General features: G+C 31.7%; 1 protein-coding gene across 2 annotated transcripts in view; it reads left to right on the top strand.

Annotated features, from left to right (window-relative positions):
- LOC148285693 (uncharacterized) overlaps positions 1 to 18,663 on the top strand; it is a 91,325-nt gene that overhangs the window by 46,002 nt on the left and 26,660 nt on the right. Inside the window, exons 1-2 of one of the 2 annotated variants that reach the window (XM_088238847.1) lie at positions 7,124 to 7,235; positions 13,281 to 13,584. In XM_088238847.1, the coding sequence (XP_088094973.1) occupies positions 13,320 to 13,584 (265 nt within the window). In that variant the 5' untranslated portion in view covers positions 7,124 to 7,235; positions 13,281 to 13,319. Of the gene's footprint in view, positions 1 to 7,123; positions 7,236 to 13,280; positions 13,585 to 18,663 lie in introns of those variants that run through there. The other variant, XM_088238771.1, reaches the window with a different exon arrangement.

Genomic DNA, 18,663 nt, shown 5'->3' on the forward strand with positions numbered 1-18,663 from the left:
TGTCAGAAAAAGTAACGACATAACTTTGCAGTAGCGTCAAAGGAGTTATTTATATTGACACACGTTAAAAATCATTCGTATCTGGCGTGTTAATTTAATTTTTTAATACAACGCTTGACACATAAATCAACATTAATAAATAAAATCAGCTTTAAAACTAAAATATACCTAATTATTAACGACGTTCTTACAAGGTTACATCAGTTTGCAAAAATGTTAGAGATGGGACAAATTGATCAATGTAAATTGATCGAATAAAAAATAATTAATTTGATGTTGTTCCTAAAAAAAGCATAAATGTCATATTTTTTATTGAATAATTGTGTTAAATACACCATAGTAGGCTTGTTTTTGCGTTTTTATATCAATTCTCGGAAACAGCGTTTCATGATTGCATGAAATAACTGATATCAATTTGATCAGTGATCAGTAATTTCCCATCACTAATGAAATTAGTTTGACAGCTGTCATTCTAATCAAGCAATATTTGAAGGACTATAAAACAATAAACAATACATATGAAATTGGTATGATAATCACAAATTGTTATTTTAGATATTGTTCATCAATTATATGTGAACACAGCATGCACAAATAAAGAAAAAAAAGTTAATAATAGATTTGTTTTTAAATTGGCTATCTCAATTGAATTCTATGATTGTTAAAAATGTTATTACAATAAATTATTACTAACAGGTTATTACAAATTATTTTACCTAGCTATAACATAAGTGACCATTTGATTTTATGAATTGCGTTGCAGTCCTATAATTATTTAATGTATCGTTAAAGATATCAATATCAGCATTACTTTCTACATTATTATACTATCTTAACATATGTACGTGATAATCCATAAAAGTGCGCCATATTTATTATTGAAGGTTGGAAGATATAATGTTGTGTACGATCTCAATCGCCGACTGGGGACATTCAGGGGTACATTCTCTAAACAAAATGTAGAATCAACATTACAATTAATTATTTTATAAAGATTTATCAAGTCTAAAATCTATCTCCTAAATTCTAACTTATCTTGACTAAAATGTTTTGGGCGCTGATCATAAGACTGAAAGGTTTGCCCAGTGCCTTGATTATGAACGCTATCTTCATCTGTACATATCGAGACGGTATACGACGGCTTTTTCTTCGATATTGTTAAAATTAGTGGAAAATGTAAAGCGTGAGTTAAGCTGTTTGTGTTGGAACTTGTTCAATTGCATTTAGAACTTGTTCAACTGCGATTCAGGTTGCGAATTGTTTTTATCAATTTTTGTTTCTTTTATTGGTGGAAAAATGTGTTGATGACATTTCATTTTAATTAACTGTCAACGTTTGGAGGCACTTCATATCTTGTATAACTTGTTTTTTTTCAATCTGTTATAAGATATTCTCAAAGTGAAGATTCCCATTTGGATAATGTACACATTATCAAATACTGAAGGAATTTATTGAAATATCGAGCAACAAAGAGTTTAAATTCAAATAGGGATACCATGAGATATGGTTGCAAAAGCAGATATGCGCACTTTTCCTGGAATATGGGCTGAAGTGAGAAAATTGTTGATTGCACTTCCATCACCATACTTGGTAAAGTGTGGATTTAGTGCAGTCTGCAGTCGCAAGTCTTTTGACTAAATAAAGGAACCTATTACAAATAGTTGACCACAGGGATTTGCAATTGCTGCTGACAAAAATACGGCCAAATATAAAAAAAATAATGGCAAAACATCAGGCCCATCCTTCGCATTATGTTTATAGTTTCTCTGACACTAATCGTTAATAATGGTAAGCAGTCTACTTATTGTTTACATTCCGTTATTTCACGTTAATAAATACCTTCAAAATTTATACTTCCAATTATATTATATCCAACACCGCTGTGGCGCAGTTGGTTAGACGGCCAACTGTGAAATTGACGTCGAGGGTTCGATTCCCGCCAGTTGCAAGAAAAAAATCCAAGAAAGTTTTTTTCACAACTTTTTTCGGTCTGGGTATTATGGTGTATTTTTCATTACCTCCTTCCATATCCCGTATATCCCACCTGCTGACAAGCCTCAAAATAGAGGCTTAGCGGGTTTTTAAAAAAAAAAAAAACTTTTTGAAATGAAAAGTAATATATCACTACATTTATATTTTGGTGAAATTTGGTGAAGGAGTTGAGGAAATGTAGATGTTAAAACATAGGCAAAATGGTAAATGTTACACAGTGTAAAATGGCTTCTCAAACCAGCCAATTACAGGCCATAAGCCCTCTAATGCCTAGACTTCCATATTCCCTTCTCAAAAATGTTTTCCCTCTCTGTTGCAACAAATTTTAACATGAATAAATTCCTAGAGAGAAAATCCAGCCAGTCTGCAAGCATTTGGACATACTCGAAACATTATTAAGTTTATCCAGATTGGACTGAAAATTATGTATATATTTCAAAATATTCCTACGTACTTCTGAAACCCACGCCCGATATGGCGATACAAGCGCCTAATCAATTTTGGAAATCGCGACACGGTGGAATGATTGAATTTAAATGATGTTGATTATGGATGATGGGAAAGTGTACTGACGCCATGCCAGGGACAAATGGAATCAGCTGGACATGGACACCGGACAGCCGTACAGCCGTACAGCCGTACTGGAGGCAATGATATGCAATCAGTAGCTGCATGTCAACGCTAATACACTAAGCTGAAACATTTACTATTTCATAAAATTGCGTATAATCTAAATTATTTGCAATCATATCTGAGAAAGGTATATGAAAGTCTAGGCATTTATTTATGACCTTTCATTGGCTGGTTTAAGTGGCCACTTTACACATTCATCATTCTGCGTATGCTTAAACTTCCACTTCCACCCGTTGACTTTTGTGCAATAATTGAGCTGAAACCTTTATGATGTGGATGAGATTCATCCGGCTGAACCAATTCACTTTCAAATCATAGCGCTGATAAAACGATATATTATTGTTTTAAATTGGCTTTGTTTAATAGTCTATTGAACAAAAAAAAATGTTGATTTTATTTTTTTATTAATAAATTTCATAAAAGGTACATCTAGTAAATGATATCACTGTAACTCTCCTAAAAAAAAAACTAACTCTTGTGCTTGGAGAGTGACTTACACTGTTGTAGTTGTTTATTTAAAAGAGTTCATATAATTTTTAATATACGAGTACATGAGAAAAAAAATAAAAACATAGGATGTATAAAGAAAAAAACATTAAACAGTAATACATTTATACTAATTAAAATTTAATGTGGTTTTTACACGTGTTTAAAAATTTCTTTAGATTTACTTTAAATTTATTTATTGGTATATTGTTTTTAATAGTTTTTAGTTCATTGGGAAGATGATTATAATTTTGAAGACAAAGCTATTTTGACCACGACTTACGTGGAATTTTGGAATTTTAATATTATGTTGGTATCTGAGTGACTTATTCATCTCAAATTCTTTTTTTTTTCATCTTTATAAATTTGTGTAAGAGAATTTATTTTATAAAGAGTGTCTACTGTATGAACCTTAAATATTTTATGTAGACTTTCCGTACTGAATTTTGAGGGTTTCTTTTAAATTACTTTAATAATTAATATTTGCACTATTTTAAGAGGGTTTAATATATTGGCATATGCACCACCCCATCCTACAATACCACTTTGTAAAAAAGACTGTACTATTGAGCAATGGGCTATTTTAAAATTATTTATTGTGATGTGATGTGAAAATATACCGTTTGTATATTTTATAAAAAATAAAGTAGAATTATAATCCAATAAACTTGTTTTACTTTGTTAAATTACATTTTTAAATTATTGATTTTTAAAATATTCCTTAATCTAATAAATACGTATATACATTTTCTAATTCGTTTAACTAGTTCACTAATATAGTCGTTCCATTTTAAGTTTTGTACTATGTAATAGCTTTGGTGAATAATTATTTTTACTACTTAATCTAAATTAGTAAACCACTGAACTTCCTCATTTATAATGAAAAATTAAAACAAAAAAATATGTTGTTTAGGATTCTGCAGCCTTTTCAACCATCAAACGTTTAATAAAAAAGACATGTTTTGTCAAAATAAGGGTTAAAAACAAATTAAACGGTTTTTTCTTATTACCAAATCAACTTAGTGAACCTTTCCTTATATATTAGATTTTACTAATTTGAGATTTACAATCTCTTTGGCTTTCAATTTTCCCGATTTTTATCACATCCATCTGACAACTCATTCCAAACACATTTTTCTTACTTTTAGTATAAGTATTGGTACTAAACCTTACTCACTTGAGTTACAACGATCTAATTTAATCCGAGGAAATAGCGTAATGGTATTGGTAATAGTAGATTATACAATATCAGCGGAAAATGCCTAGTGCAAAAAATTAAGCGCCTTCAATATGGATTCTATCGGAGGTTGCCTACCCAAATGTATTTTTTGAACATACGAAATATATTTGTGTACTTAATCATAATATTGATGTTTTATGTTGATATTTCTTGATAAAACTACGATAAAATTTTAAATAAACTTATCAATTAAACTTCATGGTTTAGTTTTACTTTTTTTTATTTTGACCAACGAGCGCTTTCGCCTAAGTAGGCATCTTCAAGACTGGTGAATTGTTTATAACGTTTACCGTTTTTATACTATTCTTAACATATTTTGGAGATAAGATCAAATAAGTATTTTAATAGGGGACAAAAAACATAAATATTTACAACTAGTTTGCTAAACAGTTCATTTTCGGGAGTTTTAGACCTCGTTGGTCAAAATAATAAAGAAGTTTAATTGATAAGTTTATTTATAATTGTTAACTTAATTTTATGTTTAATAAAAAAATATGTGTAAAGCTAAAAAGTAACTACGCATTGAGAATAAAAAAAAAACATAATGGTGATGACAAAACAAAGGATACAAAAGAAAAACTTAAAAGAAAACCTAAACCTTAAATAGGGGACATTTCCCTACGATCCGAAATCGAATAACCTTTTTCCCCGAGGGTCCCCGGTATCACCCCCGAAACCCGACCCTTTCACTTCTTCAATGTAACTTCACACTAGGGGTCCACAAACGGCGCTACGCGAACTGTGGCCTTGTTCCGTCATTCATTCGTATCTTACGAAGGGAACCTTTATAACGAGCGTCTCGACTATGCGGCGGTGGCCCTGGCTTCGACACGTGCTGAGCATGTCTCAGGAACACCTAAACCCGCGATGCCTCTTCTTCTCCTGGAAGGCCGTCAATGACGATCTTTCGAATTTATTCGGCGGAACTAGGGGACGCTGGGTTGACGCGGGGGAAGGCGAGAGTGCTGGCTGGCGATAGGGTCTCTGGGTGGCTTCTGGTGATGTCGTGATGGTAGTAGTAGTAACGAACGAACGAATTAACGAAACGAAGTTGTGAGAAAATAAGCCTGCTTTGGTTATACCAAAATTTCCTTGCTTAGCGAATGCCTTACTGTTCAATGCACAGCACTTTTAAAAACGTATAAGTTTCAGCGCCTACACACACAATAAACAATGAATTGAATTATTATAACACATAAATAAAAATTACATGTTTGAGTGACAACCATCACCATTGTCAGAACTATATTACTAAATCCCTAAATTCTACACAAGTCATGGTCAAAATAGCTTTGTCTTCAATGTTGTCCAAAATAACAATAATCTCCACAATGAACTAAAAACAATTAAAAATAATATCTCAATAAATACATTAAAAGTAAATTTAAAGATTTTTTTTGAACAAGTGTAAAGACTGCATTCAATTTTAATTAGTATGAATGTAATATTATTTTCTGTTTTTCTTTTTATATCCTATAACCTTTTTTTTCTCATGTATTTGTATATTCAAAATTATATCAATTCTAATAAATAAACAACTATAACAGTGTAAGTCACCTCCAAGCACAAGAGTAAGTCTCTTTTTTTGGAGAGTCACAGTTTTAACATTTACTAGATGTATAAAAGTAGATTTATATAGAATAAAAAAAAACTTAAGTGTGATTTAATTTGTTTCCCTAAATTTCAAAACACACAAATTTAATGTCTGCCATCTCCTCATAAGTTATTTATGTATATGGAAAACATGAGTACTTGATTAACAAATTACAACAGGGATGGAGAATACGTAGAGTAGAGTCGTTGGCTGGTTTAAATGGCCCCTTTACACACTGTGTAACATTCACCATTTTGCCTATGTTTGAACATCCATATTTCTTTATTTTTTCCATTTGTTGATTTTAAGTTAAAGAGACTTTACTTTGTATGATTGTATAATTCATACGTAATATTGTAAAACTGGGGCGTCCAGATGCAATACACGCGAGGGTCATTGTTTGTATTATAAGGGAAGGTCTGAGCGAGAAAGGGAGAGTTCCTACCGAGCAGCCACTAGAGAGAGACGCGCGCCGCCGAGAAGACCGCCGCTGGGACGCTGCACAGTTCCGGACATCACCGGCCGGGGATTCTGTTCCATTTACAGCTTTATTTTTTAACAATGTTTGTTAAAATATAGTTTTAAAATAAAAGTCCGGTTGTTTGATTTGAGGAGAAAAGGTGACCCCTCACATGAATATTCGTTAAAATTGTTAGTTTGAGCACAAACAGTACTGTTTAATTTGGGTATCAACTATATTATGTTCTACAGGAATTAAATATTGGATGCATGTGATAGGTACTAACTTTATATCACCTGTGCGCTTCTCGATGAAATATTTCATTTAGATTCTTGGTATAACTTCGCTTCATAAAAAAAGTTTGCAAACCTCTGTTTTAAACCAAATTCTTATTTTGTTTTTCATGAATTTTCTATGCATGACAATAATCGTAATACCCCAGAGCTATGACGTAACCTCTTTTGTTTTGATATCACATCAATATTCACAATATCACAAATGTTTAGACTGACAACCAAAATATCACGAAATATTATTTAGGTTCAGATATATTTTATTCATCTTGCCTAATGAGCTCTACCACTTTTTAGGTTTATTGTGCCACAAACTGTCTAACCATCTGCTCAAAAAATAATTGTTTTATCAAATATTCAATCAGACCTATCTAGACTGAATGTGATGTGAAAGTACAGTGGTTTTTATTTATTTTTTTATTTTGTAAACGGACTACCAAACTAAGAAAAAAAAATGTGTTGTATGTCGTTTTTTTAAATTTTGAAATTACTTCGCCTGTGATGTCACTAGTTCTAGTCCTGGATTTCTGCTGATTGGTGAGTTGGCTTCCCGGAAGCCGAAAAACCATCGTAGTTCATTTTTATAATTTTTTTTTCGTACGATGTCGAGAATCTTTGCCGTACAATTAAATGCTATAGTTTTTACCGCGTGTAAGAAAACAATTTTTATGTCCAATTTTCCATATCACTAAACTTGCTCATTAATTAATTCTTCCTAAATAATGTTATTTACTCATAAATTTAACTTACTTTGTCCCCATTTAGATATTTTATAAAGACAAAATTTTGTGACTTCAAAAAAATACTTTTTTAAACACTGTAAAATGAAACATTTGTCAGTGTGTGATAAGTTTTTGTTCCTTTAATTATTTCTTTATTTATACTTTTACATTGTTTGTATTCTTTTTTTTATACAGAATAATGTTCCCTCACGGGGGTGTTCCGTGCCGAGGGAAATATTTTACAAAATGTGAAACATGCCTAAGATTAGCTATTTAACTAAGTTAACATGATAATAACAATAAAAAAAACGTAATTAATCCAATTAACCTAATTATCATTATCATAATAAACAATAAAAAACTACAATAATCATAAAAAACATAACCAATATAGACCAATAGAACAAATTATATAGACCAATAGAACAAATTATAAACAGCACCCACATTTTACCTATTTGGCTTGATCCACTCATCGATCCGTGCGCAACCCACCTCCACTATCCATTTCGTAATAGCAATTTTATATTGTGAGAACTTACTAATTGTCCTTATGGATAATGGAAGTAGATTATACACTTTAACCGAGTAGTAGGCCGATTCCTCTTTGACCGAAGGTTGTATTTTTTTTTTTTCAGCTTCAGGGTGGAGTATCTCGTAACTCTTGTATTTGTAACGGAAGGTAAAGAATAATGTTTACGTGCGTATAGTTACAAAGCTTTTACATAAAGTTGTTGTATAGATTTTACATTAAGATTTTCAAATATACCGAGGGAGCTAGTTCTGATTGGGACTCTTAAGATAATTTTCATTAAAGCTTTTTGTGCAATTATTATTTGCTTGATCAGTGTGTCATTTGCACATCCCCATTCATGTTATTATCATACAAAAATTTTGAATCGGTCAACTATATTATGAAAATCCCTCTCCTCCTCTCCACCTATTTCCTTATTTCTCCTTGATCTTTTTTTCTCTTGTCTATTATTTTCACTACATTATATTTTCTCTTTGCTGTGTAACATGTTCTCTCATTATATTTGCGAAAAACTTTGACTGGATGTTTGTACTATTTGTCGTTTAATTTGTTAGATATCCATAATAATAAATATATATATATATATTTAATTACAAGATTTAACTCTTTTTGAAACGATGGGGCAAACCTTTGTTATTATTTTGTACCCAGCGTCGGCGTCGCTCATAAATAACTTTCCTACAATATTCCTGAAATGACATTCGACGGTGTTTATTTTAAGATTATCCTCGCTTCGTGTTATTTCGACTATCTACAAAGCATTCTTCACGAGACAAAAAGACAACAGATGTTCTACATTCAGCATATTTGTCTGCCAAGTGAGAGTTAGCAGTGAACAACCTAAGCGCATACTTAACAAGCTGTTAATTTACTTCGTCTGAGGCGTGTAAAAATGCAGGTTATTCCTGGATAAACGTTATACAATATATATTGTTAAGTAGATATATTTATGTACTCAGCCGAAACAGCAAAACACGGGATCGAAAATGCTTTAGTTTTCTTAACGCAATGAAGTTTTTACCAACCTTTAATGCCCCAATAATTTGTAAATGTTTTCAACAATTATTTAAAAAGCCTATAAATAAATCAAAAAGTCACTTTATTAGTTAGGTAAAATAAATTGTAAAAACGTGTTAGTAATAATTTATTGTAATAACTTTTACAACAATCCTAGATTTTTTTTCTTTATTTGTGCATGCTGTGTTCACATATAATTGATAAACAATATCTAAAATAACAATTTGTGATTATTTTACTAATGTTATATGTATTGTTCGTGAACCATAATAAATAAAATAAAAAAAATAAAAACACAGTTTTTTCAAAGCACCGTTCTTTCAAAATCGTCCCATTTAAGAATTATTCAAATTAATATGTTATAAAATCAATAATTTTCCAAGGCGTATTAGATTAAAATATATACTTAAATGAAGAACATTTTAGAGAAGGTAATATAGAAGTCTAGGCATCTACAGGGCTTATGACCTGTCATTGGCTGGTTTAAGTGGCCACTTTACACACTGTGTAACATTCACCAGTCCGCCCATATTTGAACATCTACATTCCTTAAATTCTTTCATATGTTGATGTTTGTGAAGTTAAAGAGCTGAAACCTTTATTTATGCTGGTAAGATTCATCTAATTGAATTATTTCACGTACACACTAGGCAACTTGAATCCAGTCCTTGTCTACAAAAGTTTAGACAAACTCAAAATATTGTTGAAATACTTAAATGTTAATTTATAAAAATAAATTGACCAGCATATTACGGATCTTGAAATTTAAGCTTAACCTAAGCTATTAAAACTTAGAGCTAAACCCAAGAACATTAAATTTGTACTCACATAAAGATAAAGTATTTAACTAAAAGTCGTTCTAATGATTTTAACACAGTAAATTAAATAAAAAACGGATCAAAGCAAAACAAAAAAAAAAAATTTTTTGTTTTTGAAAAGAAGTACAAGCATTTTACATTTCCGACTCTTACCCTAATTATGTATATTAATTGGCACCTAGCACCTAATAACATTAAGTAAATCAATTTCAACGTGGGCTTATATTTTTATTTTAATAGGTGAAAGTCCAAAGTGATTGTGAAATACACACTTTTTGGTCAGTTAAATATAAATAACACATATTTAAAAATATTACGAAAAAAACTTTTCACTTTCGTATTATAACAAGGATGTCAGGTTGAGCCCCTCGAAAGCGGGTTTACATTTTTATCATGCGTGATTTAATTCATCTCGATTGATGAACCGAACGAAGTTAAAATTTCATTAGCAATTGACCCCTAATGACTATTAATACGGGGGTAGTGAAATGATGAATGAGAAATGGGAGTCATTAATTTTGATTAGCATCCAGCGGCTTCTTTATTCACCTTCGCCTTCCGTCAGCTACTCGTTAATACCTGAATAGACAATGCCAGGAAACGGAAAAGGAACAAATGAATATGCAACGTTAGGTTACCCTTTTCACGTCCCCCTATTCCGTACAATATAATATCCACACGAGCAAATATTTATCTAAAACTGACAAATTAAATATTAACGGGGAGTAAAAACTCGTATTATTTTTTCGTTTTAAGGGATGAATGCGCTCCAATTATTTTTTTAAAATTATTTATTTCAGGAACTCTTGGGTACAGCGTTCAACAAAAGTTACGAATAGGTACTAAAAAGTTCGTACTGATTCACCTAATAACCCAACGCAGCATCAAATAGAGCACGTTTTTACCCATTTCGATACGTAATATTCATGTTTTTTTTTTTCATTTTATTTATTTATGAATTTATTAAGGCTTTTTAGGTTGTGCCCGTGTTAAGCCATAATAATTAACAATAAAAAATACATAGAAAAATCAATTAAATTATAATAACACGTGATACAATATAATAGCAATATTGAAAAATATATCATAAATAAGAAAATTCATGATAAGATAACGTAAAAAAATAATCATATACAAATATTAAAATATAAATTATACAAAATATACAAAAAAAAAATTGTAAATAAAAAGATATCATTAAATAAATCAAGATATATGTAGATAGTATATGCTTCAAATACAAATTTTAATTTTTTTAAATACCCTCAGTACACAATTTGAAACAATTCAGACTCTAAATTTTTTTGATTGCTCTGCAATAACCAATTATGAACACATCTTTTCAATATAATATTGTTTTTAGAATTTATTTTAGTAGTAGGTAAAGTGTTAAAAAAATTCGGTCCTAAGAAACAGAAATTTCTTCGTCCAAAACTTGGTTCCTGCTGATCTGGTCCGAATAGATCTCATTTTGTCATTAGCGTTCCAGAATAATATAAGAGTTTATTTTATAAAAAGTTGCCTCATGTCTAAGACCTTATAATTCATGAAGAGTTCATTTGTTGGATGGGATCTAAGTAATCTGTTGATGATCTTTAAAATTATTTTTTGTGCCTTAAATACGGGATCAAGTATAGTTTTGGCACCACCTCTCCATCCGATAATTCCATCGGTTGCTACTGATTAAAATACTGCAAAGTAAACGCTTTTTAGTGTAATTGGATCCAGTATATTACGAAGTACAAAAAAAATATGAGCCAGTTTTTTTAAAGTTTTGGGTTAATATAATTGAGGTTCCCAGCAATTTTTTTTTATCTATATATATCCCCAAATATTTAATACTGTTGCACTTTTCAATTGAATTGCATAAACACTTAACTGATCTATTGTAACAAGTATGGATTACAAGTTGGTATTTGATTTGCAAGGGAGAAAGGCTAAAAATTATATATTTAGTCTGGCCAATGTTTAAAGTGAGTAAATTTTCCTCAAGCCAATTGTTTATCTTATCAATTCCAAACGGGTTTAGCTGCAAACTTCACGTGTTACTTCGATACGCCTTTTTTCTTTATAATTTTGTAGGCATGCGTAGTGCTGTTTTTATTGACATTTAAATAAATGGCATCCTTAAGGATTTGTAAAAAATATTGTTGACCACGCATTCGTATAATTGGTAAGTAATAAGGAACTTGAATGAAATACGTCATTACCCGAGGCAGAAATGTACGAGTACATAAAATAATTTGGCTTATCATCCGTGTACGTACGGGTTCTCAAAGGCTTGTAATTTGTTCTTTGCAGCTTTTCGAATTTCCGTCGGCAATATCATCAGTGCAATAATTATGTTTTCTTGCACGTACTGAGCTGGTGAGTCACTGTAATTATTGTGGAATTGAAAGCATCGGAAATAAATGAGATTTTCTTCATCTCTGGTGTAGAGCTTTTGAAACTTTTCACAGATAAAGTACTCCAGCCTGCAATACCAAAGCTTTGGTTACTTTAATACAGTACATTAAAAAATATTAGGTATGTGGAAGCTTTTTATTAACGGGGTGAAGTTGAAAAGTATATTGATTAAAATTTAATGACTATTGCGGGTTTTACCATATTCTCAAACGTATATATTAAACTGACAGAAGAATGAAGGGGATCAATTAATCAACTCACTCTGAATATCACTAGCCCGAAGAAAAGGAGATATCTCTGAAGAGCATATTCTGAGATAATCGAACTTTATATGAATACTATATTTTCACATCTTAAATATTTTATTATTTGAAAACATTAATTTATTAACATATCTGCTTTCGGGTTTATCTCACTGTTATTTTGGGCCAGTGATATATACAATATTATATACATAATATAACGTTATGATTATGTTTTGTAATTGTGTATCCTTTTTATACTATAATAAATGAACACTGTATGGTCAACTATGGTTGTATTATTTATTGTAATGTGCAACTGTGTGACTAATATTCATTTACATTTCTAGTAATATTATAAGTTTTGTATGATTAGTTATTGTATGTTATGTATAATTTTTATGTGACAACATTTACAATAACAATATTATGTGGAAGCCTCTAATTGGACTTTATGATATGTATTTATGGTATAATTGATTCTTATAAATGTATAAATGTCTGTTGGCTTTCCAATGAAATAAAATAAAATAAAATAATAGCAACACGAAAATAACATTTTAGTGTAAAAATACCCTTTTAAATAAATATTTCATATCAAACATGTCGGGAATCGAACTCGAGACCTCTTGCATGGTAGGCAAGTGCGCTGACCATTACACCACGAGTCCGACATAAATTTCAAGTTTATCTCATTTTTGCCCTTTGCAGCCTGTGTGAAGGAAATTTACTATATTACGTATTGCGAAAACTATACACGTATTTTTACTGTTGAAATTAAAATGCAGTTCCGCCGAGAAAGGTCACTAGATGAAATAATAATGTTTGACTTTCATTTTCAGATTCCGAGAGTGGGTTATCAGCGTCGCTAGTGTCGAGAAATGGCTCTCCTGTGGGGTCGCGGGAGGTGCGGCGCCGCCGGACCGCGGCCGCAGTCCAACTCCCCGGGCCGACCGCTGACCGGCCGGGCCCGCTCGGACGCCCCCGCGCGCGGCCGAGCCCCCGGGGCGGCCGGCGAGCGCGCGATACGAGCGGGGGCCCACCGGCCGGGGAGCATCGCCCCGGGACACTTCACCTTCCCGTTCGTACTCCTGACTGTACTTCTCCTGGCGCAGGCAGACCTGACCAGCTCGTACAATACCGAAGGTAAGATTTTCGAGTTCGTCTTATCCAAATATCTTACCAACTCGCCAATTCCAATGGATCACTAGACAGAACAATATTTTTCAGGATTCCGAATTTACTAAAAAGACAATTTCAGCAGAAAAACTCTTAATTTCAAAGCGTTTTAACTGCTTAAAATTTAGGAAATCGAATTGTTTATTATTTACTCAGAGTAATAATGCGCCAGGCTATGGAGGAGCCCAAACGTAGGATATCCATTCTATGACTATTGGGTATTAAGTTAGCTACAGTTCGTAGCAAAACAATGGGCCGTACTCAGGTCGAGAATTGCCAAATGGATATTAATTTGCATTGTAAATACTTTTAAATATGTACCTGTGTATTTATTATTGGAGGGTTATTCCAATTCATTTTTCTATAATTCGCCTATATTTATGCAATAAAACTGAAAATACATGTGTGTGTTTATTTTTTCATTTATTTATTCACTTTATTTACAATATACTTATGTTACATTTATTGAGACATAAATCACAACTCCGTGGAACCAAAGTCCTGTGTTGAGTTTGTTTGTTTGTCCGTCACATTTCCAAAACGGCGTGTAGTAGCGGCCTAAAATTTGGACACGTCATTTTAGATGCGATTTCAAGGTTAACGTTGCTTTTTTCGAGTAAAATTTGAATCTACCTATACTCGATAAAGGCTCATACTTTATATGGATGCCTAGTGCGGCCCCAACATATTGCCCGTAATCAACTGTCATTATCAACAGTAAAAATACTTTAATTCACAAATTTATCCCCTAAATTGAGAAAAAATAGTATCTGAAGTAAATATGTTGATATAAGGACAGTTTTTAAGCAACATAACACACGTGTCGGGACAATAAATGCCAAAAATCAATGTAAATCGTGGGAAAATATTCGAAATCAATTACCTGTGAAAACTGACTCCTTTAACAACTTTGACGCTCCTACTGCTGCAACCAAACATACTGCAATTCACCATAGTCAATTTTTATTTATTATAACGTATATCCATAACTATCCAAGTTATTTACAAACAAAGCCAAGCACAGTGACAAAAGCATCCGATAGAACCGTTACGCCCATGTTGTCAAAAAAACAAAATGGCTGCCAATTTGTTGCTAGCCAACATCGCTCGCGTTCTATAAAACACAGTGATAGGGTTTCTTTATAGGTTGAGGCATTATTACTCTGAGGTTTTGTACGATTTTACTTTAGAAACTGATTTAACGCATTTAATTGAAAATGCATTATTTTTATTTCCGAAATATGTAGGTACATATGCAAAGAACTCCGTCAAGTGGTGGAACAAGCGCGTGTTCTGGAGGCTTATTGTGTCACAATTGCGTTTCGTAAGTTCGTTCGTTCGTCATATATCCATCTCACTCCAACGCAATCAATATCGTATTTCGCTCTCGTTCACTCTCATACGATACGACTGAATTTACGAAACGAATTAGCTACAGAATAAGGCCACTGATGTCATGAGCGTATTACTTAAATGTATCGTAGTCGTAGTCCAGAAAGGTTTTATAATAATAACGTGCAGCCATTATTGTAATTGTGTTTTGAAATGTCACCTTTATTCACAGCAGTCGTCACAAAAACCTGTATCCAAGAAATTATAAAATAAGTAGATAATATAAAATAAAAAAAATAAATGTTTATTATGTACAATGAATACACTCCGGAATTTTTTAAGGAAGTTTGTACCATAACCCGATACGACCGATAACCCATTACGATTTTTTTACTAAAAACATTAAATTTGTTAAAACTTAACGATAGAAGAAAAATTATAGACCTTTTAAGTTTATTCAAAATTGTAAATTCAATATTGGATTGCCCTGAACTATTATCTCTCATCAACTTCAGGGTGCCTGGAAGAATGACTAGACAGGTGCCACCGTTTTGTAGCAACAATTCACGGACAGTGTATACTTGTAATGCCATATTAAATAGACTTCATGAACTTGGCAATAGTTATTCCCACGTATCTGATATATTTAATGTAGGGTATTGTTCCTATAGAACAAACCTTTTGAACTTTTTCAAAGATGGTGAATGGTGATTATTTCATGCATTTCATAATATATACAGTTTTTTGTTCACTTTGCCCATCTGTATGAAACAGTACTTATGATTTTCTTGTTGTATTGCTGTAGAATGTTTTATTATTTAAACTTTCTACTGAATATGCTGCATAATTTTTGGTTAATATTTTAAATATAAATCTTGTGTAATTTTTAGGTTTAATTTTTTAAATAAATCTTGGGTAAAAGGAAATTTATGTTTAAAAAAAAAATATTAAGCCAAATATGTTAGTATTATAAATGTTTGTAAAAAGCAGATTTGCCGTTTATGTTAATAAAAAAATTAAATAAAAATTACTTAAAAATAAGAATAATAAACCCAACACGAGATACCTACCTACCTACCGATCGAATGCCACATATTTTCGAGAGACTGATTTTTTGATCAAATGAGAAAGAAAAATATTACCCATGCCACTTTTTAGTATGAACTATTTTCATTTTAACATCTTTGGCTTAATATTCATTGATCTGTAGATAGAACATGAGTTCACGACCTACACCACAATGAGAAGATCCGACAAGAAAATAAGTCAATATTAGTATGTAATTTTGTCTGTAGTAACCATCGCCGACGAAGGAATTATAATATTTTTTTTTTTTATTGAAAAAATGTAGTTGTGACTAATAAACATTGGTAATTATCTTACCGTCCCATCTCAAATTATGGACCATATCAACAATCTCGTTATTGCGTTTTAATTGTTGAATGAATCATTTTATTGGATGTACATTAATAATTTTAATAACCCTTTGCTGATGACATGAAAATTTATGCCTGCATTTAATCTCACGCAGGCTGTGCAAAAATGCAAGGAGATCTCGACAGACTTTTTCAGTATTGTAATCAAAATTCACTGCAATTAAATATTAGTAAATGTCACTCATATTGCATTTCGCGCGTTTGCGTTTGTTTAAACGGCGATCAGCTTTCCGTATTCTTTCAACAACACTCCGATCTCTATAATAGAGTTAAATTCGCGAGTGTGTGTTATTATTCATACGAAACTTATGTTTAATATAAATATTGAATCAGTCCTGAAAAAAACATACAAAATGGTCGGACTTATTATGCGGGTATCGAAACCATTAAAACATGTAGAGACATAAGAAAAACTTTACAAAACATTTGTTCGTCCCCAGCTAGAATACTGTACTCCTATTTGGTCACCTTACTATAATGTAAGTATTAATAGACTAGAAAGGGTCTAACAATTTTTTTTTAAGCAGGTCAACTACCGGTTAAACATTAACTTCTCTAACCATGCTGAAAGTATGCAGTATCATGGAATAAACTCTCTTACAAATCGAAGAATAATGTTAGACCAGTTATTTTTATTCAAATTAATAAATAATAAAATTGATTCTCCTAGCCTACTTGAAAGATTTCCATTCCGTGTGCCATCTAGACCGACAAGACAAAATCTTCTGTTTTACACAGAAAACGCGTCAACAAACTATTTGAAACAATCTACAATACCTAGAATATACAAACAATAAACAAACCATCACGCCGTTTCCCCGTAGGGGTAGGCAGAAAAGATAGAACGCCATATCACTCTATCTTGGCATACCGACCTCGCTTCCTCTACATTCATACATCTTCTCATGCACGCACGCCGATTATTCCTACTTTTGACATGTCCATCTTCAAGTATTTGATGGACTTTATCGTGCCACGTCTTTCTCGGTCTTCCTCGTTTTCTGCATCCATCAACATTCGCATCGTAGATCCTTTAAGCCGTTCTTTCGCTGTCTATTCGCTCTACATGTCCAAACCAACGCAGCACCCCTTACTTGATTCTGTCGATAATGCGTGTCTCAGGCTTACACACTTCACGGATCTCGACAGATAGAATATAATATTTTTTAATTTTTTTTTTATTTGGGAAATCAACAGTTCTACATACATATTTATAGTAAACAAACAGATGTAGTATATAAACTCAGAACTTATAACAGATTTCCACAAAGTATACAAAGTTAGTAAACATATCAAATAAATGCATATAAGTTTACACATATAAAAATGTTATGTTCATGTACTCCTAAATATATGCGACCAATATAACAATAGACTTAACGAGGCTGATATCTTTTGTGACAATGTATGTAAATTTAGGTAAAAAAATCATAGAAGTTTTGAGAGAAGCCGATATTTAACTTTATTATTATATATACTTTTTCAGTTCGTTTCTTTTACATTTATTATATTTAACATAATTTAAATTATTGTATTAAGTGTAAACAATTTTTTGGTGTGTGCATGAGTGTCCTACACTAATATACAAAGAAATTAACCATTTTTGTGAACATACTGTTTGTTTACCCAATAAAATAAATAAATAATAAAAATTAATTTAGAGATATCTTCACTATTGAACTCGAGTTAGAACTCCCTCAAGTTCGACATACCGGAATCTGGAAAGTAAGACCTAGAGCAATACTAGAATTCTTCTGAAGATAATTGAAAGCGCAAGATTCTAGATCTGTCTTCTACTATTTCGTCTTAAGACTTCGAGACACGATTAAACTGTAAACGCTTGTATTTTATTTTCTTCTTTGCTTTTCTTTAACGGTTGGGGAAAATTAATGTTTTCCAAATATTTCTAATAGGCTACAGCGCGTCGCTAACGGAATTCTAGTTATAAGATTCTTTACAAGGTAAGATTTCAAATACAATTTTATCATTATAAACACGTTTGATGCCAGCATAGAATATTTAAGTTTAGAAAAAAATCGAACCTTTTTCGTTATCATATTGGCTCGGAGATCAAATAATTATTGTTATTATTTATTTATTATTTTATTTTAATCCAGTAAAATGGCTATATAGCGCAGAACCAATTCTACCATATAAACATGAACATAATTATAAATATAAACAAAAATAAAACAATAAACATAAATATAAAAAAAAAAATATATATATATTTGCAGCACTTATAGTGGTCTTAGCATATCCCGCCATCGCTCGAACA

This window comes from Micrasema longulum, unplaced genomic scaffold (genome assembly GCF_059751315.1).
Source record: "Micrasema longulum isolate JH-2025_06_02 unplaced genomic scaffold, ASM5975131v1 h1tg000013l, whole genome shotgun sequence".
Lineage (NCBI taxonomy): Eukaryota > Metazoa > Arthropoda > Insecta > Trichoptera > Brachycentridae > Micrasema > Micrasema longulum.